This window comes from Chionomys nivalis, chromosome 2 (genome assembly GCF_950005125.1).
Source record: "Chionomys nivalis chromosome 2, mChiNiv1.1, whole genome shotgun sequence".
In the NCBI taxonomy this organism is placed as follows: Eukaryota; Metazoa; Chordata; class Mammalia; order Rodentia; family Cricetidae; genus Chionomys; species Chionomys nivalis.
In genome coordinates, this window is record NC_080087.1 from 19834733 (window position 1) to 19861864 (window position 27132).

Genomic DNA, 27132 nt, shown 5'->3' on the forward strand with positions numbered 1-27132 from the left:
TTGGCACAACATACTTTACTTGGTGTTTTCCAGAGTTAGCCAACTACATATTTTTGAACTTCCCAAAGACTCCCAGGAAAGAACAAGAGGAATAAGAAAGAAAGCTAAATTTTCTTGGGGGTGAGGTGGGGGAGGAGATAGCATTATGTCAGCTTGACACAAGCTAAAGTCTAAAGAAGAGAGAACCTCCAGAAAATGATTCCACAAGATGGGGTTGGAGACAAATCCTAGGGAGTTTTCTTAGTGATCGATGGGGGAAGAATTCAGCCCATTGTGGGTGGCACTATCTCTGGGATGGTGGTCCTGGGGTCTGTAAGAAAGCAGCCTCAGCAAGGCAGTAAGCAGTACCCCTTCCTGGCCTCTGCTTCAGCTCCTGCTTTCAGGTTCCAACGTTGCTTGAGTTTCTATTCTAAATACCTACAGTAACATACATAGATTCAGAAGCATAGCCAAATAAACCCTTTCCTCTCCAGCTTGCTTTGGTCATGGTGTTCCATCAGAGCAACAGTAACCCAATCTAAGACAATTTTCAAAGTTATCCACAAATATTACTTCATTTTCCTAAGAAATGTAAAAACTGCTTTTACTGTAACCCTATTGTCCAACTGTTTAAAGATTTGTGTTTATTAAGGGTCTCACTATGTAGCTCTACCTGGCCTGTAATTCTCTATGTAGACCACGCTGGCTTGCCTCTGCCTCTCAAGTGCTAAGATTAAAGGCATGTACAACCATGCCTGACTAGAAATAAATCTAATTAGCTCTAGTGATAATGTGCCATATTCATAACTAATAGTAGGGCCAGCAAAATAGCTCAGCTGGCAAAAGCGCTTGCTGTGCAAGTCTGGTGACTTGAGGTGGATACCCAGAATCCAGGGAGAGGTGGAAGCAACAAACTCTCTGCAAAACTGTCCTCTGATCTACACAAGTGTGCCATGACCCACAGACATACACAAGATAATAAGACTTCAAAAAGAAATGCCTTTGTCTCTTTCCAACGAGTTTTATTTGGGTTGTTTACTGGAACAAGGGTTTGTTTACAAGGGCATGAACACATTACCAGTGGTTACATCACTGAAGGAAATGTCTCTCCCATCAATCATTAACTATATATAAATTTACAGGGAGAGGAGGAGCCCTGTGAACCCTTCCCTTTTATGACAGAGTGTTTATGGGCCCAAACATGAGGAAGTAATCATAGCTGCAGGGACTTTAGCAATGCTACAGCCATGTCATGCCTGAAGACAGCATTCCACCAGCTCTCACATCCCTTCTTCCCCAGTGTCCCTGAGCCTTGGGGGGGGCTGATATAGATGTCCCTAAGGCTGATTTTGTTGTATCATTCCACATAGCCTGAAGAGTTTCTCTTCCAATATTCTTGGAGAGCTGGCTTAGTGGTCATAATTTCATTAACCTTTTATCATGAAATATTTTTGTTTCTCCATCATATAGTTCTCCATAAGATAGTTGTCCTGAGTGTAGTAGTCTGGATTGGCAGGCATGGTCTCTCAGAACTTGAAATACATTCCACACCTTTTGGACTTTGAATGTTTCTGTTGAAAACTAAGCTATTATTCTATTGAGTTTGCTTTTAGATGTGTCCTGGTGGGTTTTTTGTTTCTTATGAGCTCTTGATACACCTTCATTGTCTTGTATAGTGTTTTAACCATAATACTGTGGTAATTTCTTTTTTGATCCTATTTGGTGTTCTATAAGCCTCTTGAGCTTGGATATGTTTCTTTCCTTTGTTAGATTTGGGAAATTTTCCTATAATTATACTGAATTATTATAATATTAAATATATATATATATATAATTATATTGTCTTTGTGATGGAGTTCCCCTATGCCTCTAACTCATAGCTTCACTCTGGCTTCATTAATAAGTGGAACATAAATAAATCCAGTGACTGATTAGCCTCCTGCACAGTTAAATCTACATGTGTTCTAGCCTTTCTCCCACGACTATCTAAATTATAAGGTGGCCACAGGTGCAGGGTTTTGGATTATACCCTTCCAAATGGGACCGACCAGGCTATAGATAAATTTATTTTTCTTTACCAACTTCTATTTCCTAATTTCCTAGTAATACAAGGAAATACACATGCTCAGTGAACACTTGTAGTCCTGGAATTGTTTCAAAAAACATTTTTTTAAGCTTACCTTTAAAAAGCCTTTTTTCCTCACCTTCCCAGATATGCCTTCGATCTGTCATATAAGGTCTCTGATTTTCACAAGAACACATTAAAATGACATAAAAGTAAAAAATGACTAGAAAAGAGTGTAATAAACTACGGGAGCATGTTATCAGCATCCCAAAAAGATTAGATTTGATAAGTCTCCTAAGTTAGAATGTTAATAAGGAGAAATTTAAGGATTAGGCAGATGGTCCTGATGACCTGAGAGCCACTTCTAGGAAGCACATGGCGGAAGACGGTGGTCCTCTGACCACCATACTCATTTTCTCACACAGGCCCCCTCATTCATCATCATTTATGCCCCCGCAATGCTGAAGCACGCATGGGCAGCCTGTTTGTGGCGGTTCTCCAGTTGTTCCTGTCCTGGGCAGTCCTAGATGCTTGTGTTACTGTCATACCCGAGGTTCCAGTCTTCCTTTATGCTGTCTGTCCAGCGTATTTTGGGCCTTCCTCTTCACCTTATCCCGTGTACTCCTTCAAGCAGTGCTGTCTTCGGGTATCGGCCATCATTCTGATAACATGGCCAAAGAATCTCAAGTGCTGTTGCTGTATCCTGTAGCTTACTTCCTTCTACAGATGAAGATGTTTCTTAATGTCATTGCTGCACAGCCCGTCTCTTCATGTGACGCCTAGAATCCTCCTGAGACACGCCGTCTCAGACACATTCAGCGGCTGTTTTGATGAGCGTTTCATTGTCCAGGTTTTGGAGTTGTAAAGAACACAGCTCAAGAAAAGTGTCTCATGTACTTGTAATTTTGTTGTTGTTGTTATGTCTCTTGCTGACCAAACGTTTCCTAGTGCCTGGAAAGCAGCCCTCACTGTTCCTATCCACCTCCGCCTCGTGATGTCTAAAATAGTTCCATCCTTTGAGTTGAGGTTCCCTCCCAGGTAGACAAAGCTGTTTGCTTGAGGTTCTGATTCTTTATTACAATGTTGAAATCTTTGTGTGCCCTTCCCACATGTTGTATCTCAGTCTTCTCGATGTTTACTTTCTTTTTTTTTATTTATTTTTTCGATGTTTACTTTCATAGCAAGGGTTTCACTGACTTTCACCACTCTATTTACCATGGCCTGCAGCTCATTTGGACTTTCAGCTAGTAGTGCTGTATCGTCAGTGAAACACAAGTTATTGATTCGCACACCACCTATCTGCACACCTATGCACAGACACCCTCCCAACAAGTAAATACAGAAAGTTTAAAATCATTATGTGTTTGTCGCACAAAATAACTCCCTATGCTGCTAAACCATGTACAGTCCTCAGCTACACAACAGTAAGTTAAAAAAAAAAAAAAAGCTTGTTAGTCACTTTTTTTTTTTTTTTTTTTTTTGCAGAGTGAGGATGGATATTTATTTAGTGGGTTACGGAAGGGAGGGGGAGAAGGGAGAAGAGCAAGAATACCTCTTGGAGAGAGGGAGACGGAAAAGGCTTAGTCACTTTTTCATGCAGCAACAGATCGCCTGCGGCTTGGCGTTTTAGGAGAGCTTAGAGACTATTGCATCCCCGGGGCCTCCTCTTACAAAGGCGAGGGAAGACCATGACGAGGGTATGGAGCCCTCCCTGCTCTCGGATATTCCTACAAAATAGCGCTCGTGGGGTACAGGCCTTTATACGGGTCACCAGGGGCGATGCAGAATCTCCCAAAAGACTCCGCAGGCCGTAAGACAGCCCGCGCGGATACCAGCAGCAGAGCCAAACGACGCGGTCAGCAGCCTGCCGGAAGTTGCGCTTCCAAGAGGGGCGACAGCGCCCGGGGATGACGCCACAAGCGTCGCACAGGTCGTGACGTAAGGTGACGTAAGGCGCAGCGGCGCGCGGGCTACGCCTGTCATTGCCGGGGGTTTGTTCCTGAGGAGAAGCCGGCGCCATGGCGGTTCTCCTGGAGACCACTCTGGGCGACGTGGTTATCGACTTGTACACCGAGGAGCGGCCGCGCGGTGAGACCCACGTCCTCCGCGCCCTGGCGGGGCGGCGAAAGTGTGCGTGTGCGTGCGTGTGTGCCTTCAACTCGCTTCCGCTGGGGTCCTCCTAGAAGGACTTTGGCTTGTGGGGGTGGGTGAGGTGGCCTGCATAGGCGATGCCCTTACCTTTCGTCCACCCGCTGTGCTTTCTTTACTCGTGAGAGGAAAAAGAGTTAAATACGGCTCGATGTGCCATCATTTGTCATGGTGAAGGCAGGTAGGATGCATCTGGTTTTCGGGAGGGTGGCCGTCGCCAGGGGTCAGCTAGAGTTTAGGTGTCTCACCTTTTAGAGTCTGCTTTTCCACTGAAGGGGAACAAAGCGGGCTCCAGTTTTATCTTAAGAGTCCTAGGAGAAGGATGTCTGCGTTGCTATGGAAAATAGAGAGGTGAGTCTTCCCTAGTGGGGTTGGGAAGAAGCCAAGCCAAAAAACTCTTTCGGAGATGAGTGGCATTTAAGGTTTTCTTAGCAGTTTGGAGTTTTTCCCGGAAATAGCAAGACACTTGGCATGGCTAGAACGATTGCTATGTGGAATGAAGCAGCTGCCGCTGACTGCCAGTCAGCTTAGATCCTGGTAAGTCTTAGGTGCCTTGCTGACGCAAGGTCACAGCATTTGAAGCTTTTGGAAGCAGGATTATAGTGTGGCACACAGGCCTCGGAAAGAGAATAGGCAGCTGTGTGGGGACCGTAGCCCCTGGGAGAATCGGGAAGCCAGGAGAGATTAGCTGCAATCAGTGCCCTTCCCCTGCAGAATGCAGAGCTCCCCGAGAAGGAGAGGGGCTGCGGTACTGCATAGACACACCTTTTCCCACGCTCAGCTGCTTTCCCCCTCCACCCTCAAACACTCCACTCACTGTTGCCACTGCCCACGTTCCTCTCCACTCCTGTCCCTCCAGGAACTTCCCAGATCTCCCCGAAACCACGGGCTCTTCCCTGCAAGGCTCAGAAGATCAATGTTATTAATCTGTTACTTATGTTCTGCCTGCAGTGGATTCATAAATCACAATTGACAGTCATTCTGTTAGAACATATACTTCCCTGTCCTGGAACTGTGTGCCTGATTGCGTCCTCTCAGTTGTGTGCTGCGAGGAGAGTAGGAACTGTGCCTGAGCATCTCCATTCTCTCAAGAACGTGGCGTGGCGTCTGCACTCGCCGCAGCGAGTAATGCATAACAATGTGTTGTTTTTGCTTACTGCTCTGTCTAGGAATAGAAACACAATTCAAGAGAGCTTAAAGTGCTCAGTTGCGCCGGGCGGTGGTGGCGCACGCCTTTAATCCCAGCACTCGGGAGGCAGAGGCAGGCGGATCTCTGTGAGTTCGAGACCAGCCTGGTCTACAAGAGCTAGTTCCAGGACAGGCTCCAAAACCACAGAGAAACCCTGTCTCGGAAAACCAAAAAAAAAAAAAAAAAAAAAAAAAAAAAGTGCTCGGTTGCCTTCTGTCACTGGGATAAGTTTGAATGCCCAACGGGGCCGGACCCCAAGGATGCTCTATGCGGCTGAAGTCCTGTCGTTGTCTCCCACCCCACAGGGTTCCTGTGTGTAACAGTCCTGGCTGTCCTGGAACTAGCTCTTGTAGACCAGGCTGGCCTCGAACTCACAGAGATCCGCCTGCCTCTGCCTCCCGAGTGCTGGGTTAAAGGCGTTTTGCAGGCATCACCACTGCCTGGCTGGAATTGTGTGTTTTTTTTTTTTAACAATCTGATTTCCATTATGGTTATTATTAGTATTTTGTGTGTATGTCTGTCCTCGCACATGTGTGGTAGTCAGGAGAACTTTCAGGAGTTGGTTCTCTCCATTCTAGGAACTCAGGTCTTCAGGCTTTTGTGACAAGTGCTTTTACTTGCTGAGCCATGTTACTAGCCCTTGGAATTGTATTTTTTTTTTTTTTTTTGGTTTTTCGAGACAGGGTTTCTCTGTGGTTTTGGAGCCTGTCCTGGAACTAGCTCTTGTAGACCAGGCTGGCCTCGAACTCACAGAGATCCGCCTGCCTCTGCCTCCCAAGTGCTGGGATTAAAGGCGTGCGCCACCACTGCCTGGCTGGAATTGTATTTTTAGCTCTTGATTTTGCGTTTCATTTTTCTTGAGCTCCTTTGATGCTCTGCATGTAGAACAGCACTTTCCAAAATAAGTGGACTTCTTTGTGCACTCCTGAAGTGGAGACGGTCAGCACACGTCCTGAACAAGCAGGGCTTCTGCAGAGAAGGCTTGGGATACCAAGACTATATTTGCTTGTGTGGACATACTTGAAGGAGAGTGACTGGACATTTCACTATGTGTATACTTACTTATCAATCAATAGTAAGCATATCCACATATCCAGATTCCTTTTTTTTTTTTTTTTTTTTGGTTTTTCGAGACAGGGTTTCTCTGTGGCTTTGGAGCCTGTCCTGGAACTAGCTCTGTAGACCAGGCTGGCCTCGAACTCACAGAGATCCGCCTGTCTCTGCCTCCCGAGTGCTGGGATTAAAGGTGTGCGCCACATTGCTGAAAAAAATTTAAGCCAGCCAGTCATGGTGGGGCACACCTTTAATTCCAGTAAGCAATTTCCTGGACAACCACAACTACACAGAGAAACTATGTTCGGAACAAAAACTTAAAAAGAAAAGAAAGGAAAAAAAATTTAAGCAAACAGAAGTAAAGATAATCAGTAAATGAAATTTACTGATCAACTTTGTTACTAGTCAACACATAGCTAATTTTGTTTCATTTACAGTACCCCCTACCTCCACTGGATTTTTTAATCTGAAATTACTTCAGTATGTGTCTATAAGAGGAAATAACTGAAAGTATAACTGGAGCCCGGCACAGTAGCACATGTCTGAGTCTCTAGCCCAGGTCCTCCTCCATGCTAAGCACTGACACTGAGCTGTGTCCCCACCCTCATCTTTCTCATTTTTTTTTACTCTCTGCCAGTTCAAATCTCTTTCTTTTCTTTTCGGGATTTTTTTTTTGGGGGGGTGGGTGGGCGTTTCAAAACGGGTTTTCCTGTGTAGCTGTGGCTGTCTTGGATCTTGCTCCGTAGACCAGGCTAGGCTTAAACTCAGAGATATGGCCCAGCCTCCTGAGTTTTGGGATTAAAGACGTGCACTACCACTGCCCAGCTCTCCTTTATCTTTTAAAAAAAATGTCCATTTTACTTATTGTTTCCGTGTGTGTGAGAGTGTGCGAGTGTACATGTGTGCTCTTGCAGATTCTCCAAGGCATTCCCGTAGAGGTCAGAGGACAACTTGGGAGTCCATTCTCCTTCTACCATGTGGTTTCAGGGATCAATTGCAGGTCATCAGACTTGACAGTAAGCTCCCTTATCCACTGAGCCACCTCACCAGTCTCCAAGTTTTCTTTTTAGATATATTTTTAATTGATACGTAAAATTGTTGTATCTATGATATACCATGTGTTGATATATATGATACAATCAAATTCTTTTAATTTTTACCTTAGGACTCCATGTAGTCTTCTTATTTCCCCAGCTATAAACATTCCTTATTTCGAACCCTTGTTATAAAACTACCTTTAAAAAACTCATTTTACAGAGCCAGATGTGGTATGCACCTTTTACCTCAGCACTTAAGGCAAAGGAAGGTGGATCTCTGAGTTGAAGGCCAGCCTGGTCTCCAAGAGAGTTTACAGGACAGCCAGAGCTACACAGAGAAACCCTGTAGTTGAAATAGTAAACAATTTACTATTTAAATAACATGGTGTTCTTAAAAATACCTAGTGTTGTCAGTATTTCATGTTTAATTGTAAGGACCTTCATTGTTTTGTTTTTCCTGCCAGCTTTGAGACTGTCTTACTGTATATCCCAGGCTAATCTTAAGTTCATTTTTCTCCTGATTCTACTCAGGCATATGCCATCATACCTGGTTATGACATTAGTTTCATAAATATGAATTTATTGAGGGCAAGGAGCCTCATGTATGTTATTTTCTGTCTGGTTTCTTAGTGCCTTAAGACTGTGTTAGAATGTCTCTCTGTGACTAGACTGTGAGTTCTTCCAGGACATGAACCATAATCTAATGATGTTGGTGATGGCAGTGCCAAGCCATCTAGAGGGCTGTATTAGTTACTCTTCTGTTGCTGTGATGAAACACCACGACCATAAGTGGTTTATGGAAGAGTTTGCTTTGGATCACTGTTCCAGAGGGGTGTTTCATAAAGGTAGGGCAGGCATGGCAGCATTCGGCTGGGTTAGGTGGCTGAGAGTTCACATCTTTAACAAGCGCACCAAGCAGAGAGAGTGAACTAGAAGTGGGCGAGTATGAACACTCAAAGTCTCCCTCCAGGAATGAATTTCCATTGGCAAGGCTTCCATCCTAAAAATTCAGTAGCTTCCTCAAACAGTGCTACCATCTGAGGACTAAGTATTCAAATACCTGAGCCTATAGAAGACATTTCAAACCACCCCAAAGGTACACAGTAGATGTTTATTGAATATGCAGGTGAATTTATATGAGAAAGATTGTTCACAGTAAATAAAGATTTTTGCAAAGTCCCTCTTTTTTATGTGCTATTGGGGATTGAAGTCAAAGCATCAGGAATGCTTGGTAATTATTCTACGTGAGCTATACCCCTAGTCTGTGAAATACTTTTTACTAATTGTAAAACAAACAAAAGTCCTGAAGGTGTTTGTTTTTTCTCTAATTTACATAATCTACACTCATTTTCATACATCCTGCTAGATTTCCTTTCATCATAGCATTATCTGTACCTTCCCCTTAAAAACCAATCTATAAATAAACAATTGCGTATTTCCTACATTAGCTTTGATGTCCAAAAGTTTGTAAGAAAATAAAATGGTATTTAAAATATATTACCTTTTCATTTTTCTTTATTTTTGAGACTTTCATCTGTGTATACATAAATCCCCATTTCCTCTCTGACTCCTTCCATGTCTCCTTCCCAACTTCATATCTAGCTAGTATTACCCATGTGTGCATGGATATGGAACCATTTACTGCATGGCAAGCATACCAGGGGCTATACCCTCAAAGAAGAAGTTGACTTGTAGAAAACTGTAGTACCTCTTTTTATGGCTTTGAACTTAATTTTTTCTTTTAACATTTATTTATTTATGATGTGTATGTGAATGAATGTGTACCACAGCATGCTTGCAAGGGTCAGAAGACAACTTTGGGGAGTTGCTTCTCTCATTCTGACATGTAGGCTCTAGGAATAGAACTTGGGTTTTCAGGTTCGGCAGCAAGCACCTTCACCTACAGAGCCACTTTACCAGAACCTTTGTTTTTCTTTTAATAAAAATGTAAATGTGAAGATTAAATTGTACTAATTATGCTTTTACAAATTTGCTTAAAACTGAATTTTTGCTTTCTGGTAATAAATTTAGTTTTTACTTTTTTTCAGCATGCTTGAATTTTCTGAAGTTGTGCAAAATAAAATATTACAATTATTGCCTTATTCACAATGTACAGGTAAGTTGGTAAATATAAGTCATGCTCTTTGTTATTGGAAACATCTAGCAAACTGTGAATTAATGAATAATTCTGTATATTATAGAGGGATTTTATCATACAAACAGGAGATCCTACAGGGACTGGCCGTGGAGGAGAGTCTATATTTGGGTAAGTTCTTATGTAAATATTTTAATTAGGGTTTCTATTGCTGTGATAAAACACCATGATCAAGAATCAAACTTGGGGAGGAAAGGGTTTATTTATTTCTGGTAATACTCCATTACTAAAGGAAGTCAGGACTGGAATTTAAGGCAGAAACTGAAGCAAAAGCTATAAAGGAAGACTTTTTGTAAGTGGAGAGTGCTCTTTCATTTCCTGGCCACCCAGACCCAAATAATCACACAGAAACCATATTAATTACAACACTATTTGGCCAATAGCTTAGGCATATTTCTAGCTAGCTCATATCTTAAATGAACCCATTTCTATTAATCTGTGTTTCACTATGAGGCTGTGGCTTACCAGGCAAGGTTCTGGTGTCTCTCCTTCAGCAGCTACATGGCATCTCTGTGACTCTGCCTTCTCTCTGTCTGTCTATCTATCTATCTATCTATCTATCTATCTATCTATCTATCTATCTATCTATCTATCTATCTATCTCTATTCTGGTTTCCCACTTGGCTTTACTCTGCCTAGCCTTTGACTGAAACAGCTTCTTTATTAACCAATAAAACGTATTCACAGCTCAGTGTACTTTCTTATACAACCTGGAACTACTTGCCAGGGGTGGCACTGATTTCCTCTGGACTGGGCCCTCCTACATCAATCATTAAACAAGAAAATGTTCTATATACTTGCCTACAGGTAATCTGATGGAGCCATTTTCTCAATTTAGGTTCTCCTTTCCAAATAATTAACTTTAGCTTGTGTCAACTTGATTAAAAAAATAAATAAATAGCCGGGTGGCGGTGGCGCACGCCTTTAATCCCAGCACTTGGGAGGCAGAGGCAGGCGGATCTCTGTGAGTTCGAGACCAGCCTGGTCTACAAGAGCTAGTTCCAGGACAGGCTCCAAAGCCACAGAGAAACCCTGTCTTGAAAAACCAAAAAAAAAGAAAAAATAAATAAATAAATAAATAAATAAATAAATAAATAAATAAATAAAACATCACCACCACTAACAACAACAACAACAACAAACCCAAGGAGGGCAGTATGTATGTATGTATGTATGTATGTATGTATGTATGTATGTATGTTTGTGGAGACAGGATCTTACATATGTAGCCCAGGCTGACCTTGAACTCAGTCTCTATCAAGCTGAGAATGGGCTTGAACTAGTCCTTCTGCCTCTATTGCTCAAGTTCTGGGATGAGAGGCATGCACCATTACACCTGGCTTAGCATGCTTGTGCATTATAAACATGTATTCTCCTGATTGAGCTATACCCCTTCCCTCTTTTTACTTCTCTGTTCTTTAATTACTTTTGAGATAGGGTCTTATTCGTAACCCAGGCTAGCCTGGAACTCACCATGTAGTCTAGCCTTGGCTCAGATTCAAGATTCTTATGCCTCAGCTTCCTAAGTTTTGAGTTATAGATGTGCATCATCACTTCTGTCTCAGTTCATATTATTTATTTGGTTTTATGAGACAGTCTCATGTTAGTCCAGGCTGTTGTGGAATTCACTGTGCTTCCCAGGCTAGTTTCCAAATTGTTACAACCCTCTTGCCTCAGCCTCCCAAGTGCAGGTTTATATGTGTATTTACTTGTGTATTCATTAATTCATTCTTTTATCGTGTGTATGTCTGTATGGACATGCATGCCATGTGTAAATATCAGTACAACTTGTAAGAGTCTGGTTTCTCCATCCACCATGTGGGTTTTGGGATCAAATTTAGGTCATTATGCTTGGTGGTGAGCACCTTACCTGCTGAGTCAGCTCACAGTCCTGCTTCTTTTATTCTTTAAAAAAAAAAATTAACTTTTATATGTGTTTGTTTTCATGGAGATCAGAGGACAAATTGAAGGGATCAGTTCTTTCTGCCATCTAAATTCTGGGGCCCTAACTGCAGGAAAAAGGCAAGCACCTTTATCATTGAGTCATCTCAGTAGCCCTCCTATTTATTTATTATGTATTTAAAAGTCTCACTATGCAGCCCTGGCTAGTCTGAATCTCAGACTTTCCTTTGGCCCACCAATTCATATATAATGACATGATAATGACATGGAGACTTAGACTTATTAATTATGAAAACTTGGCTGTAGTTTAGGCTTTTTCCCACTAGCTCTTTTTTTTTTTTTTTTTGGTTTTTCAAGACAGGGTTTTTCTGTAGTTTTGGAGCCTGTCCTGGAACTAGCTCTTGTAGACCAGGTTGATCTCGATCTCACAGCGATCTGCCTGCCTCTGCCTCCCAAGTGCTGGGGTTAAAGGCGAGCACTACCACTGCTTGGCCCAACTAGCTCTTATAACTTAAATTAGCCTGTTTTTATTAATCTACATTTTGCCATGTGGCTCGGTTACCTCTCCTCTGTACTGTATGTCCAACTTCTTCAGTGCCTCCTGGTGTCTCCTCCCAAATTCCCCTCTGTCTGGAAGTCCCACCTATTCTCTCCTGCCCAGCTATTGGCTATTTAGCTCTTTTTTAAACCAATCACAGTGACGCATCTTCCCACAGTGTAAACAAATATTCTGCAACACCAACTGGCATTGAACTCATGAATATCTGCCTGCTTTTGCTTTCCAAGTGCTGGGATTAAAAGTGTATGCCATCATGTGTGACACCCGATTTTGTGTTACACCCTTGGTACAGTTTGCGCGCCACTGTACCGTACGCAAGTTGGGCAAGGGCCTGGAGATTGAAAGAACACACAAAGAGACCTGGGTCATTTGAAAGGAGATCAGCCGAATGCCATTTATTCAACCTTGGGGAAATCCTTATATACCTAGCTGCTGCACAAGGATTTCCGCCCAGGCAGGTGGGAAATTACCATGCCAAAGATGGAGTCAACAATGCCCTACAGCTAATCACCAGGCGGGGCAGGGGGAGCACAGGAACAAACAGAATGCTTTAGTTAGCTGACCAGAAACTGTCCCCAAGATGCACTCCAGGAGCAAGGGTAGACCCGGGCCCTACAATCATGTTCAACATTTTATTTTATTTTACTTTTTGGGTTGACTAGGCAGGGTTTCTCTATATAGCTTTGGCTGTCCTAGAATCTGCTCTGTAGATTAGGCTGACCTGGAACTTACAGTGGTCTTGCCTTCTTCTTCTTCCTAAGTGTTGGGATAAAAGTGTGCCACCACCACCAGCTTTTTATTTTTAAATAAGAACAAAGTATAATTGCTGTAGTTCAATTTTCATGTTAAAATATCATCCAAATTCTAAGGTAGTTTCCTAGGTTTTGAGAATGCCTGTAAGAAGAAAGGAGTATTTGAATCATAGTGGGATATCTATAAAAGACACAATAACACTGTTATAGTATCTGTATTTCATTTTGAGAGTATTTAAGTTTTATAACTTTATTGTATACTTTCAGACAACTGTATGGTGATCAAGCAAACTTTTTTGAGGCAGAAAAAGTGCCAAGGATAAAGCACAAGAAGAAGGGCACTGTGTCCATGGTGAACAATGGCAGTGATCAACATGGATCTCAGGTTAGAACATGGATGGGAGATGAGCTTTGTTTAAGCATGAAGAACTGGAAGGAGCCTATGAAGTTCTCTTTTCAAGTTACTCAGTAATGAGAGAATGTACTAAAGGACATTTTTTTGTTGTTTTTTGAACTAAAGGACATTTTTAAGGGAGAAAGAAATACCAACTATTTCTTCTCTACATTAAAAGGGGGGGGGGCAAAGAGATGGTTTAGTGGTTAAGAACACTAACTGCTCTTCGAGAGGACCCAGTTCAATTCCTAGCAGCCATATGATGGCTCACAATGAAACTCCGGTTCCAAGGCATCTGATGCCCTTTTCTGGCTTCCATGAGCACTGTGTACACATGTGCCCATGTCTTGTTGACCAACAGAACATCTGTGCACCTGTTGGTACACAGTCTGTGCTTTTTATTTAGTTCTAGAAATAATTGATACAGTAAATGTAGAGTCTTGATGTTGTTTTCTTTAGAGTTATAAGTGATTTCAGAATTACAGTAAATGTAGAGTCTTGGTGTTGTTTTCTTTAGAGTTATAAGTGATTTCAGAGTTACATATTTTTAAAAATGTTTATTATGTACCTTTCGGTCTAGTTTCTTATTACTACAGGAGAAAATCTAGATTACCTTGATGGTGTTCATACAGTGTTTGGTGAAGTGACAGAAGGCATGGACATAGTTAAGAAAATCAATGAGACTTTTGTTGACAAGGATTTTGTACCATATCAAGATATCAGGTATGTTTACCTTTCCTATCTTAATATACTAGAATGTTTTAACACTGATGTTGAACGTGTGATGGCATGAATGAGACTTTTATACATAGAACTAAAATCTCCATGTTTTTCATTTTTCTGTGATAAAATACTCTTTATTAAAGTAATTTAAGGCCAGGTGGTGGTGATTTATTCCTTTAATCCCAGCACTCGGGATGCAGAGGCAGTTAGATCTCTGTGAGTTCGAGGCGAGCTCCAGGACAGCCAGGGTTACACAAAAACCCAGTCTCAAAAAAACAAAATAAAATAAAATAAAATAAAAAGTAACTTAAGGAGAAAGAGTCTATTTCGTTTCACAGCTCAAGAGTGTAGAGGGATAAAGTAAGGGTAATTAAAGTGGCAGGAGCGTCAACACATTCACAGCGGTGAAGCAGAGATAGGAGTGCCTATGCTCAGCTCCCTGTCTCCTTTTCTGTCAGTCTAGGGAGATGAGATGGTGCCTTCCATATTCAGGTGGATCATCCCATCCATTAGGAAAATCCCTCAAGCCAGTTGGTGGTGATGCATGCCTTTAAGCCCAGTACTTGGGAGGCAGAGGCAGGTGGATCTCTGATTTCGAGGCCAGCCTGGTCTACAGAGTGAGTTCCAGGACAGCCAGGGCTACACAAAGAAACCCTGTCTCGTGGTGGAGGGAGGGGAAGACAAAGAAAATCCCACACAGGCATTCTCACAGACCACTTTAATCCAAACTCCCTTTCCAGGTGTTTCCAGATCCTACCAAGTTGACAATTGAAATTAAGTATCATGACTAGTTACAGAATAATTCTATAGTGTGAATTAATATGAGAACATTAGAATCTCAAGAAAAGGAGCTTTTATATTTTTTTCTCTAGTACTAATTATTTTGGTAAGAATTACTCTTGTTTCAGTTTATTTTTTTAGAGGCAGGTCATTAAAAAAAAGTTAGAGCACAACTAACAAGGTTTAGAAATTTACTTTTTTCCTTTTCCTCTTTCTTGTTTTAGTTTTTCATGTGTGTATTTTGAGGCAGGGTCTCACTCTGTAACGCAGCTTACTTGGAACTTTGTCTCTAGCTCAGGTTAGCCTTAGGTTTGTGATTCTCTTCTCTTGACCCCCTGAGTGCTAGGGTTACAGGTACCAGCTATCATGCCCAGATTAATTTACGTCATAAAGTAATGCAGAGCAATAATGCCGAAGGAAATGTAGTGCTGCTCATTATAAAAGTATACTGTAGGTCAGTAACACCCATGCACTGTGGAGTCTTTGGACATTAGAAATTCCTGTATGTTAAAGTCTGAAAATAAGTGTGGATTCTGAAATAAATGTAACATTTGACTTGGATTTGTTTTGTAAGGATAAATCATACAGTGATTTTAGATGATCCGTTTGATGACCCTCCTGATTTATTAATTCCTGACCGATCACCAGAACCTACAAGGGAACAATTAGATGTAAGTAGCATTTGGTGTTGTTTGTTTTCTTTCTTTTGAGACAGAGTCTCACTAGTTAGCCTTGGCTAGCCTGGAATTTTGCTGTGTAGACCAGGCTGTTGATGAATTCACAGAGATCTACCTGCCTTTGCCTCCTATGTTCTGGGATTAAAGGAGTGTTCCACCACACCCAGCTAGGATCACCTCCTTGTATAGGTATATTAAAGCGTTTCTTTCTATTGCTTATCTTGTTTATTATACTAGAACAAGTTTGGAATTCTTTTCTTGCCCATAGAGATGCTAATTTTTGTAGTTGTTTTATTATTTCCTTAGTTTCTCTCTTTAGTTTCTATTCTACCAGAATTCTCAGTTCTCAAACCTTATATAAACAGTACTTTGGGAAGGTTTTCTTATCTCCCAACTCTAGGAGAATAGCCTCACGGTAACTGAAAGAACATCTTGTAAAATACTTTTGAAATGGGGATATTCTGGAGCCAGGCTAGGCCCAGGCATTTTTGTGGACTGCAGGGAATGTTAAAAGTATAAATTTAAGGTGTTCATGATGCTTTCTCAAAGCTGAATTTATGGTTGGGTTTGGTGTTTTAATTCTAAAATTATGTATCCTTTCAATTGAATACTTAGTTGGCTAATAGTATCGATATAAACATTTCTTTTGATTTTGCAATCAGTCAAAAGCCAAGTCTGGCAAATACTATAGAATTAATTTCAATGAGTGCCCAGAGACTTATAAGTTTCTATTCTGTTACATTTGATAGACCAAGAATAAAACATGGTATCTTTCATGATTCTCAAATTTTTAACTTCTGTTTTTTAGAGTGGTCGAATAGGAGCAGATGAAGAAATTGATGACTTCAAAGGAAGATCAGCTGAAGAAGTAGAAGAAATAAAGGCAGAAAAAGAGGCTAAAACTCAAGCTATTCTTCTAGAGATGGTAAGATAATAATTTTGGTCAGAAAGTTATTATATAACTCATGCTATGTAAGATATGGTATATAACTTACAGAACACATTCTTGGAGTTTATCTGCTTTTGTGGTAATAAACTAGCAAAAATTTAGTGAGATTTTTCCCCCTGGATTACATTTTGTAGAAAATAATAACAGAAAAATAAACGGTTTGGTTTTGTTTTTCTATTAATTACTGAGGGCTTTTTTACAAACTGGGAAAGGTTAGGTGAGGTGGTGAGTGAAGGTGTTGATGACAAGCCTGTTGATGTAAAAAGCTGTCCTCTGCCCTCTGTATGTGCACCATGGCACGTACATGCTCACGTTCACAAATACACATCACATACACACATATGCAAGTTAATGTAAAAATAGCAATTAAAAATAGGAGGTGGTTATCTAAGTTATAAATATTAGGATTTTAGTTTTCATATCATTTTTAAACATTGCTTATTAGACTGCATTTTATGTAAATTGGAGAATAGTTTTTGAACTGATTACTCATTTAATTCCCTATAATGAAACATTTCTTTGTCCAGCTATCTCAGCCACGGAGGCCACATGTTTCAGGTCCTCATTGAGCTGGAGTTACAGGTGGTTGTGAGCCTCTGGGAACCAAAATTAGGTTCTCTGAAAGAAATTAGGAACTTTCAGTGCATGCTCCTAACCACTGAGCCATATCCCCAGTCTCTTGCAAGTTTTGTCCCTACCCCTACGAACTTCTTATTTGTTCTTTTGTCATTTATAGATTTTTATTAACTCTTCTCTTTTGCATTATGATCTCTCTATCTCATTCTTTTCTTTTTTCTTTTTTTCTTTTTCTTTTTTTTTTTGAGACAGGGTCTTACTGTACTTCTCAGGCTAGTCTTACTAGGCTCATCAGCCTACCAAGTAGCCTGGACTCCAGCCCAGAGTGTGCTACCATGCCTGGCTGCCTGGCTGTGATACTTGTCATTGGGCATAGTTAATAAGCTGTTCTTGCCTTTGACAGGTTTCAAAATTGTTGAACAGATTTATGGCTTTGTAGCTTCTTCTGTTTCTGAATTCAAAGATTTTAGTTTTGGTGTGTTTATTCAGTAGACGATTCTTTACACGATTCTTGCGGGGAGCTGCGGGCTGTGTTCCCACAGCCCGGCTCTCTGCCGCCCAGCTAGCTTTACCCGAAATAACAACACACAAATTGTATTCATTTACAGACTGCTTGGCCCATTAGCTCTAGCCCTTACTGGCTAATTCTCATATCCTGATCAACCCATCTCTAATAATCTGTGTAGCATCAGTCTTACCGGGAAAGATTTAGCATGTCCGACCTGGCGGCTTGCTTCATTGCGTCTGCTCTGGAGAGTCTGCTCTGGAGAGGAGCGGCATTGCGTCTGACCCAGAGAGGAGAGGAAATGGCATCTGAGCTCACTTCCTCTTCCTTCCAGCATTCTATTCTGTTTACTCCACCCACCTAAAGGCTGGCCAATCAAATGGGCCAAGGCAGTTTCTTTATTAGCCAATGACCTTCCTCCATCACATGATGATCTCAGAGTTTTCAAATACATATAGTAGAATATTGTTGCCCACAAAATGCTTGTAGGAAATAAATTGCATCATCATGGTTCTATCTCACTGCTGCCCTTTGTGGTCTTTAGCAGGAAGTGCATACAGTGTGCTCTGACATACTGGTGCAACAGCTGACTTTGATTTTAACTTTAGTCTGCATAAAGGAAAAGGCGTAAGGTTGAGACTTTAAGGGAAAAACTATGTAGAAATTGTGGTTCCATATTGAAAAACAGTATGGAAAGAACTAGGTATTACAAATCACAGAAGACTAGATTTCACATAATCATATTTTTAAAGAATTGAGCAATAAAACTAAATAATATATTCATTAATGTGGCAAACATCTTAGACTATAAGAAGGAATAGCCAAAGGGGGGAAAAATATGTGATCTTGTCAGGTGGTGGTGCACACCTTTAATCCCAGCACTTGGGAGTCAGAGGCAGGCGAATCTCTGAGAGTTTCAGACCAGCCTGGCCTACAGAGCAAGTTCCAGGACAGCCAGGGCTGTTACACAGAGAAACTCTGTCTCAAAAAAACAGAAAAGGAAAAATGAAAACACTCAGGGTACAAATTTCCTGATGCTGTGAATAAAGCTGGCTGTGCATGAGACCTCACTTCATGGCTCCGTCTCCCAGTCTGACCACCTTTATAGTAAACACATATGGTGGAAAAACATAACATGCATGCACTTATACACATACACACAAAAAAACAAAATGTACTAATATTTTTTCAGTTAAAAAGTCTGATACTATATTTTTCCTGGTATTAACAATATTAATAACTAATATTTTTTTTTTACCTAACTTGATACTTTCAAGTCATTACTGCTAATTCATCAAGCAATACCACAATTTCCATTCATATATTTACTTTTGAAATTTATTTGACAGACTCTTACTGGAACTCATCATGAACGTAAACTTGTGTTCCTCCTAGCCCCATCGTCTGAGAACCTAGATTCCAGGCCTGTGCCACAACACCAGGCACAATTTCCATTTTAAAGGCAAATGTAGTGAAATCAAAAGGGTAATAGCTAGGATAGGAATCCAGATCTATCCTGGCTTCAAAAGTCCCAAATTATTCCCAATTTTTCTTTTTTAAAGTATTTGATATATTATTTTCCAAAAAAGGTGTAAAACATAGTTATGAGGCATAACAATAAAAACCACTGGGGCTAGCTCAGTGAGTAAGAACACCTGCTACCTGATGAGCTAAGTTGGATCCTCAGTGGAAGCAGAGAACCAATTGCTGTCCATAGCACTCAGACCCTCACGTGTACACCTAACGTATATGCACACACAAAATAAAAGTGATGCATTTCAAAATTAATAAATGAAATAAAAACCACCTGCCTAAGAACAAATATACTTCCTGGTCCTATTGTCCTTGTTTCTCTCACAAAGATCACTTTTTAAAAAATATTTATTTATTTATTATATTTATTTGTTTGCCTGTTTGTTTATTAAACATGCAATGTTCTGCCTGCATGTATGTCTGCAAGCAAGAAGAGGGCATCCGATCCCATTGTAGATGGTTGTGAGCCACCATGAAGGTCCTGGGAATTAGACTCAGGACCTCTAGAAGAGCAGTCAGTGCTATTAACCTCTGAGCCATCTCTCCAGTCTCCCCCACCCTCTTTTTTTTTGTTTTTTTTTGGGGATAGAATTTCTCTGTGTAATAGCCCTGGCTGTCCTGGAACTTGCTTTGTATCCCAGGCAGGTCTCAAACTCACAGAGATCTGCCTGCCTCTGCCCCCCCCCCCCCAAGTGCTGGTATTAAAGGCATTCACCACCACTGCCTCATGTTTTTCCATATAGTCATATAGAGAAATAACAATAGCCAAGTTATAATGAATAATCTGAAGTAAACTCACTCCTGCCCCCTACACCTGGGAGAGGCATGAAAGTATAATTTAAGAACAATTCCATGTTTTTGAAGAAACTGAGGTCACAAGGCTCTTGTCTTGGTTTCTTGGAGCTTTCTCACAAATGCTCAGAACCCTCCTACCACTCCATTGTTGGGCCATATTCTGATATATCTGAGCCCTAGGGATTGAACTCAGGTCACTGAGCTTGTGGCAAGCACCTTTACTCCATATGTCATCTTTTTAGCCCTTGAAATGTTTTTTTACATTTTCTTTTCACCCTGAACCTATAGTTCATGATGTAAATTTAGATGGTTCTAGGAAATCAGTGTTGTGGGCTTGGACAAAATATTTAGAAGAGAAACTAAAGGAATTGATTTGTATGCTTGATTATTTATAACTTTAGGTGGGAGACTTACCTGATGCCGATATTAAACCTCCAGAAAATGTTTTATTTGTGTGTAAATTGAATCCAGTGACCACAGATGAGGACCTGGAGATAATATTCTCAAGATTTGGGCCAATAAGAAGGTAATTCTGTGGTTAATAAAAGAGATTTGGAAATATCTAGGTATTAATTAATTGATTGGTGTTTGTTTTATTTTTTGTTATTTTGAAATAGGGTCTCATTTGTAGCCCAAGATAACCAGCAATTTTCTCAATATACCACACAGAGCTTGAACTCATGGAGATCCTCCTGTCTCTGCCTACTGAGTGCTAGGACTTAAAGCCCCATGCCACAACACTCAACAGAGTTTTCTAATTACACATTTTTGAGAAGTTTGTCAATTTTGAGTGAATTAATTTTTTTTTTTTTGTGGGGCTAAGGATCAAACCTAGGGTACTATGCCTGTTAAGCAAACCTCTATCACTGGGACATGTTCCCAGTCTCCCTTTGGTGAATTTCATATTGGTGACTTTTACAAGCGAGTATTTCAACAGTAGAAAAGAAAAGTATGTTTTCAGATATATGCACAAATTAAATATTTGAGTGATTCCTCAATTCTTAATACATTTTCACACTGAAATATGAGTTTGTGCAATTTATCTACTTGTATAATACTCTCAACAGCCTTAATATTTAAAATATTTATCTCATTTAAATTAACTCCTAAAATTATTAGCAGCCTATGTCACTATTACCAAGTTTTATGGATTTATTTTTTAAACTTACCATGTAGCTAAGGATGACTTAGAACTTGATTCTCCTGCTTCTACCTCCTGATTATAGGTGGCTACCACACTCAGTTTCTGTGGTTCTGTTGATTGAGCCTAGGGCTTTTTGCATACTTGACAAACTCTTTGATCAGTTAAACTTTGTGTCCAGCACCCACCCACCCACTCTCCCTCCCTCCCTCCCTCCCTCCCTCCCTCCCTCCCTCCCTCCCTCCCTCCCTCCCTCCCTCCCCCCCCCACCGTGTGCTGTGTGTGTGTGGTGTGTGCATGTACGAGTGCATGAGGTTTTTAAGACAGGGTCTCACTATCATAGCCTACTCTGACCTTGAATCTATCTTCCACACTAATGAGTGTTGGGATTACAAGTTAACATTACCATACCTCAAAAGCATAGACTTGTGATTTGTTGTGGGTTTTATTTTTTATTTTGCATGTGCAGTTATGTAGAGACCAGAGGACAACCTTGGGTGTTTTCCTCAAGCAGTGTCTAAATTTTTTTTAATTGATTTTTATTGAGCTCTACATTTTTCTCTGCTCCCCTCCATGCCTCTCCCCACTTCAACCCTCCCCCAAGGTCCCCATGCTTTTGTGTGTGTGTGGGGGGGGCAGTGTTTCTTACTGGCTGGTGCTCACCAAGTAGGCTGTGCTGGCTGGCTACACTGAGTCCTAGGGGATCTAGGGATTACAAACTCACATCACTGCATACTCAGGTCCCCATGCAATTCAAGACAAACACTTCACAAACTACCAGACCACCCCAGTGAAAATGTTTTTCTTTTGGTTAATTTTCCCTATATTATCATTAAGTATTTTATTTTAAATTTTATTATTTTTAAAAAGTATGTGTGAGTATGCCACATGTGTATGGGTGTCCTTCTGGAGGGTAGAAAAAGGCATCAGATCCCAGAACTAGAGTTAGAGATAGTTGTGAGTCATCTAGTGTGTTGTTGGGAGTGGAACGTATGTCCTCTGGTAGAGCAGCAAGTGCTCTTACCCTTTGAGCCAACTCTCCAGCCATTATTATTTATTATTCTTATTTTAAAAATAAACTAGTACTACCATTTTAGAGAATATACAGCTTGCAGGAAATAGTTCTCTCTCCTGTTTTTGTTTTTTGAGACAGGATTTCTTTGTATAGCTCTGGCTGTTCTGGAGCTTGCTCCGTAGACCAGCTGTTCTCAAACTTAGAGATCCGCTTGCCTCTGCCTCCCAAGTGCTGACATGAAAGGCATGCGACACCATCACCTGGCTAAGATGGTTCTCTTCTCTATGTGGGCTCTAGGGAGTGAACTCAGACCATCAGTCTCCAGAGCAAGTACCTTTGCTTTCTGAACCATCTCATGGCCCCTCTCCTATATTATTAAGGCGAAAATCTGCAAAGCTAGTCAGATTTTCTCACTGATCAACATGTCCTATGGTTAGGATGTCCTTTCATTTAATGTTTTTAAAATGGTCCTTATGATACATGGGGAGAGATAAGCCAGCTTCTTTCAATTCTTCCTTCTTGGCTTTTTCCCTTAATACTGTTTAGTGAATTAGTTTTGTGTGGTACCTGTATTTACAGTATTTGAGCCCTGTTTACTTTAAAACTCACAGCATAAGCCTAAACTATGGTTGGTGGCTCATGCCATTGCCATTAATCTAATCACTTGGGAGACGGCAGCCGGGAGATCTCTATAGCAAGCAAAGCCTGGTCTGGTTTGTTCCAGGCTAGCCAGAGCTACATAGTGGGTTCTTGTATCACATTCAAAAGCATAAACATACTAATAAGTACTTATATGTATAACATATTCTTTAAGTCTTTATGTTTGAACTAAAAAAGACTTTATAATTTAAAGATTTTATGAGTCATGATAGTGTATGACTTTAATCTCAGTACATAGAAGGTTGGGGCAGGAAGATTGCTGTGAGTTTGAGATTACCTGGGCTTCAGAATGAGTGCCAGGCCAACCAGGACTGCACGAGAAGACCTTGCCTCAAAAATGTGAAAATAAACAAAATAATTTTAAGATAAAAAGAATTTAGCAGTTTAATTTTGTTAAAGGGAAGCCTGCCCCCATCTCCACCACTATAACCTAGTTTGTGTATTTGGAATAGAATTTAAATAATTCAGTTACTAGAGTTAATAGAGGCTGTGTATGTGTGTGTGTTTAAATAGAGTTGTTACTGAAAACTGCCATCTGTGGGTTTAATAACTGACTTATTTTGTTCTGGTCTGAAAAATTAGAGAAAATGTTTTTTTGTTTTTTTTAAGTGATTTTTCAAAAAATATTTTTTTTTCAGTTGTGAAGTTATCCGAGATTGGAAAACAGGAGAATCCCTCTGTTATGCTTTTATTGAATTTGAAAAGGTATGTCATAGTCTAAATATACCAGATTCTGTTTTTTCTTATTTTTTGAGGATGAGTTCTTGTTGTGTTGCCTTGGCTGATGTCATACTGGCTCACCAGAGGTTTTTGTTTGGTTCTAGAGGACTCTCCCCCACCCCCTCCCACCCCAGCTCTAGTTCTTTGTATGTGCTAAGCAAGGGTCCTACTATGCTGAGCTTTCTCCAACCCCTGCTAAATTACTTTTAACACCAAGTTTATGAAGACGACATTCACTTTGGGGAAATAGTATTTTTAGTTTTGAGTAACTGGAACTGTAGACTTGCATCACCCAGATGGTAAGTGTATGTATGTCCACTACAGTCAGACCGCCTCAGTTCAAATGATGGCTCTGACCTTTGGCTACTTATATACTATATCTCATTAAACTCTACTGTTTTCTCATTGAGATAATGGAGATAATAAATAGATGGAGCCTCAAAATGTTATTACCGGGGTTGAGATGTAATGCATTTAATATCTGGTATAAAAAGTATTTGAATATTAATTTTAGTAATAACAGCCTTTTTATTTACAGTATTTGTTCTAATTGCAGAAATCTTTCCTGTAAACATTCATGCTTGATTTTTCTTGTAATCACTAATAGGAAGAAGACTGTGAGAAAGCATTCTTCAAAATGGATAATGTACTTATAGACGACAGGAGAATACATGTGGATTTTAGCCAGTCTGTGGCAAAGGTTAAATGGAAAGGGAAAGGTATGTTAGTTTATCTCCTCTTATTGATGTTCTGCTTCAGGTGTGTATGTGTGTGTGCATGTGTGTGTGTCTGTGTGTATGCACCATGTGTATGCCTGGTGCCAGCCAAGACCAGAGTGTTGGATTCCCTGGAACTGGAGTTCAGATAGTTATGAGCCATCATGTGGGTTCTAGGAGTTGAATCTAGGTCCTCTGCAAGAGCAGTGCTCTTAATTATGGAGCCATCACTCCAGCTCAAGATTACTTTTTCTATTCCATTTATAATCTGTTTTCCATGATTTTACTGCATTTTAAAAATAAGAAATAAATAGGATTATATTTTGGTCAGTGGTGGGGGTTAGAAGAGGGAGAAATCAGTTAGTAGAGTTGACAACTGGGAGGCCCACTGGAATCTGTGATCTCTGCAGGAAGAAATGACTTGGTTCATGGTCCTGTGCTCTCCCTGTTTCTGTGACTCCTTCCCTGCTGTTGAAATACATGATTGTGCTCTTTTGAGTGCTTTGTGAAAATGAATTGATTTTTTTTTTTTAAATTAAGGCCTGTAAGAATCCAGATAAATACCTGGTCTCTATCAAGAACTTTCTTCTTCCCATTGTTTCTTCACAACGGCCTTCACCTCACCAGAAGCCATGCTGATGTTTCCTCAGTACACCCAACCAGCGCCTCACCCTTTGTCTTCCTGTTTAAAAATCAAATTCATTTTCAGTTCACTGCTTAGAGGGCATATACTTCTCTCTGCTCCACAAAGAGAACTTTTTAGTTCACAATTAGATTGTAATGCTGAAGAGTCAGCTTCTTTTGTGGCTGAAGGAGAAGCCTGTCCCATCTTGGCTCACCAGTCTCACCAGAATGAGTTTTTACTTGCTCTTGATAAAAGTGATGGCAGAAAGCAGCATGGTGTCTGTCCCTGTACTCCTTGCCAGAGTGGCCTTTTGTTTGTGTTTTTTACATATTATAATTACAGTATTATGTGGGGAAATTCCAAGTCTATTTAGGATTAGTGTTAGCTGCTGACTTAGTGGCTCTGATTGACAGTGTAGCATGAGTATTTCAGTTGGGTGTTGTAATATTCGTATATGTCAGTAGATGGCAGCATTTGGCTACCAAGAAAGTTGAACATAGCCTTTCAACTATACTGACAGCAGAGACAGGTTTGCTATTGTTCTTTTGTCCTTCACTTTTTCTGCTTCCCACTGTGTGCCTTTGTGAGTTATAAACTCGCTGGTGTTTCATTATGTGATACTAATTCTTTTTCTTCTTAATAAATAGGTGGGAAATATACCAAGAGTGATTTCAAGGAGTATGAAAAGGAACAAGATAAACCATCCAATCTGGTTTTGAAAGAAAAAGTAAAGCCCAAGCAGGAGTATCCTTTTCAAGAGTCGTGCGCACATCCATCCACTGGATCATTTGTGAAGGGACAGTTTGCTGTTATAGCTTTTCAGTGTCTCCCATAGACTTTGCTTTTTATTATACTTTGTATTATGGAGAAAGTTAGGTTTGAAAGAAACCTTAGGTCTAAATAGTTTACCTCCTACTCTTATATTAAATACTTTCCTATGTATCCAATGCTCTTCAGGTAAATTTTTTATTTTTGTATTTGCTAATGTTTTGTGTTATTCATTCTCTTATATTTAATTTCCTTATCTAGATAACAAAATCTTATGGTTCTCTGTCACATAATTAGATTGCTTTTTTTCTGCATAATACATTGTCATTTGTTTAAGGCTTCTTCCTGTTCAGTGCAATAGTTGACATTTACAGGATTAAGAACAACACATCTATTGACTTGACCATAGAATTCAGATTCTTCCAAGTTTTAAGTTGAGACAAGTAAAAAGCAGTGAAACATACTGTTCGTATTAGGTCATTTTTATTTGTTCGACAGATTTTCCCATTATAAACCTATCACTCCACACTTTGCAAAGGTCATTTCTTTGGCAGTCATGTCTGGTAAATGGCATCTTTGTTTCCTCATTTCTGTTGATGGAAAGAAGTTCTCTTTTCCTGTGTTACACAGGCATGTCTTCTCCAAGTATTTATCAAGGAGAGATGAGTATCAGGTTGGCCTTTAGATTTTCACGCTTTAAAACGTGTTGCTGTCTGTAGTGCACAAAGCATTGTGATGTGTTAGAGTCTGAAGGGGGCAGACAGCATCAGCCTAAGAAGCTTCTCAGGCAGCCAGACCAGCAAGCTGGGGTTGATCCTAAAGAAAGGATACTAGAAGGCATGTGATTGAAGCTCAGGATCATAAAAGGTATAGATGAATATGTGCTGATGTTTTCTCACATCTGTGAAGGTAAGTTTAGTCTAACCACTAAGAAGAGGAGTATATAGGACCATAAAGGAAGTGTAGATGCAGAGCATAAAGCAGAGATGTTTACCATGGAGTTTGTTCTGACTGTAAGGAAGTCAATGTATTATTTAAAGTTTGTAGCCCCAAAATGTTTTAATGAGTGTTAGTCATCCACTCTACTTATTGGGCTTACTGCAACCCTTCATACTACTTCCTTTACCCATCATCTAGAAAGCTTAGCGGGTGGAGTGCATGCGTGAAGTCCAGTTACTCAAGATGGGGCATGATTAGGCTTGTGACTTAGTAAGAACCTCATCTTAAAAATATAAAGTTTATATCTTCCCTAGTGCAAGCATATATACTCTCTTTTATACACACCCAGTCCCCATATACAAGTGAAACAAAATCTTAATAAGTTTTGTGGGGGTTTTTTGGGTGTTTTTTTGTTTTTTGTTTTTCTGACAGTGCTGGGGATTCCACCCAGGACCTTGCACATATGAGGCAATTGCTCTACCCCTGAGCTGCATCCTAACTAACAGTATTCTGGAAGTGCTGTTTGCTGTTTCTTTATTCTGTGTGATTCTAAAATTGCTGGTTATGAACCATAAATTCTACAGCTCATTGTTGAATTATGACCTTTAGTTTGAAGAACACTAAAAATAATCAGGCATAGTATAAAAGAGGAAAGAAATTGTAGGTAATAAATAATGGGACTGATGGTCCATCTCTGGCCATCTTGTGGAAAGCTAGAAGGGATATCATTAACTTTTTGATCTTATGTGTATATGGGATATGCATAGGGGAAACCTA

At 40.2% G+C, this 27132-nt stretch overlaps 1 protein-coding gene and 1 pseudogene across 1 annotated transcript in view; one reads left to right on the plus strand and one right to left on the minus strand.

Annotated features, from left to right (window-relative positions):
* Positions 1 to 3993: 3993 nt before the first annotated feature.
* The window catches only part of Ppil4 (peptidylprolyl isomerase like 4), a 34731-nt gene continuing 11592 nt past the window's right edge, over positions 3994 to 27132 (plus strand). Inside the window, exons 1-11 of the mRNA XM_057762630.1 lie at positions 3994 to 4132; positions 9520 to 9587; positions 9673 to 9737; positions 13107 to 13224; positions 13814 to 13956; positions 15311 to 15407; positions 16222 to 16338; positions 20173 to 20297; positions 23226 to 23292; positions 23915 to 24026; positions 25296 to 25392. Coding sequence (XP_057618613.1) covers positions 4063 to 4132; positions 9520 to 9587; positions 9673 to 9737; positions 13107 to 13224; positions 13814 to 13956; positions 15311 to 15407; positions 16222 to 16338; positions 20173 to 20297; positions 23226 to 23292; positions 23915 to 24026; positions 25296 to 25392 — 1079 coding nt within the window. The 5' untranslated portion in view covers positions 3994 to 4062. The remainder of the gene's footprint in view (positions 4133 to 9519; positions 9588 to 9672; positions 9738 to 13106; positions 13225 to 13813; positions 13957 to 15310; positions 15408 to 16221; positions 16339 to 20172; positions 20298 to 23225; positions 23293 to 23914; positions 24027 to 25295; positions 25393 to 27132) is intronic.
* On the minus strand, positions 24741 to 24922 carry LOC130870056 (39S ribosomal protein L33, mitochondrial-like; annotated as a pseudogene).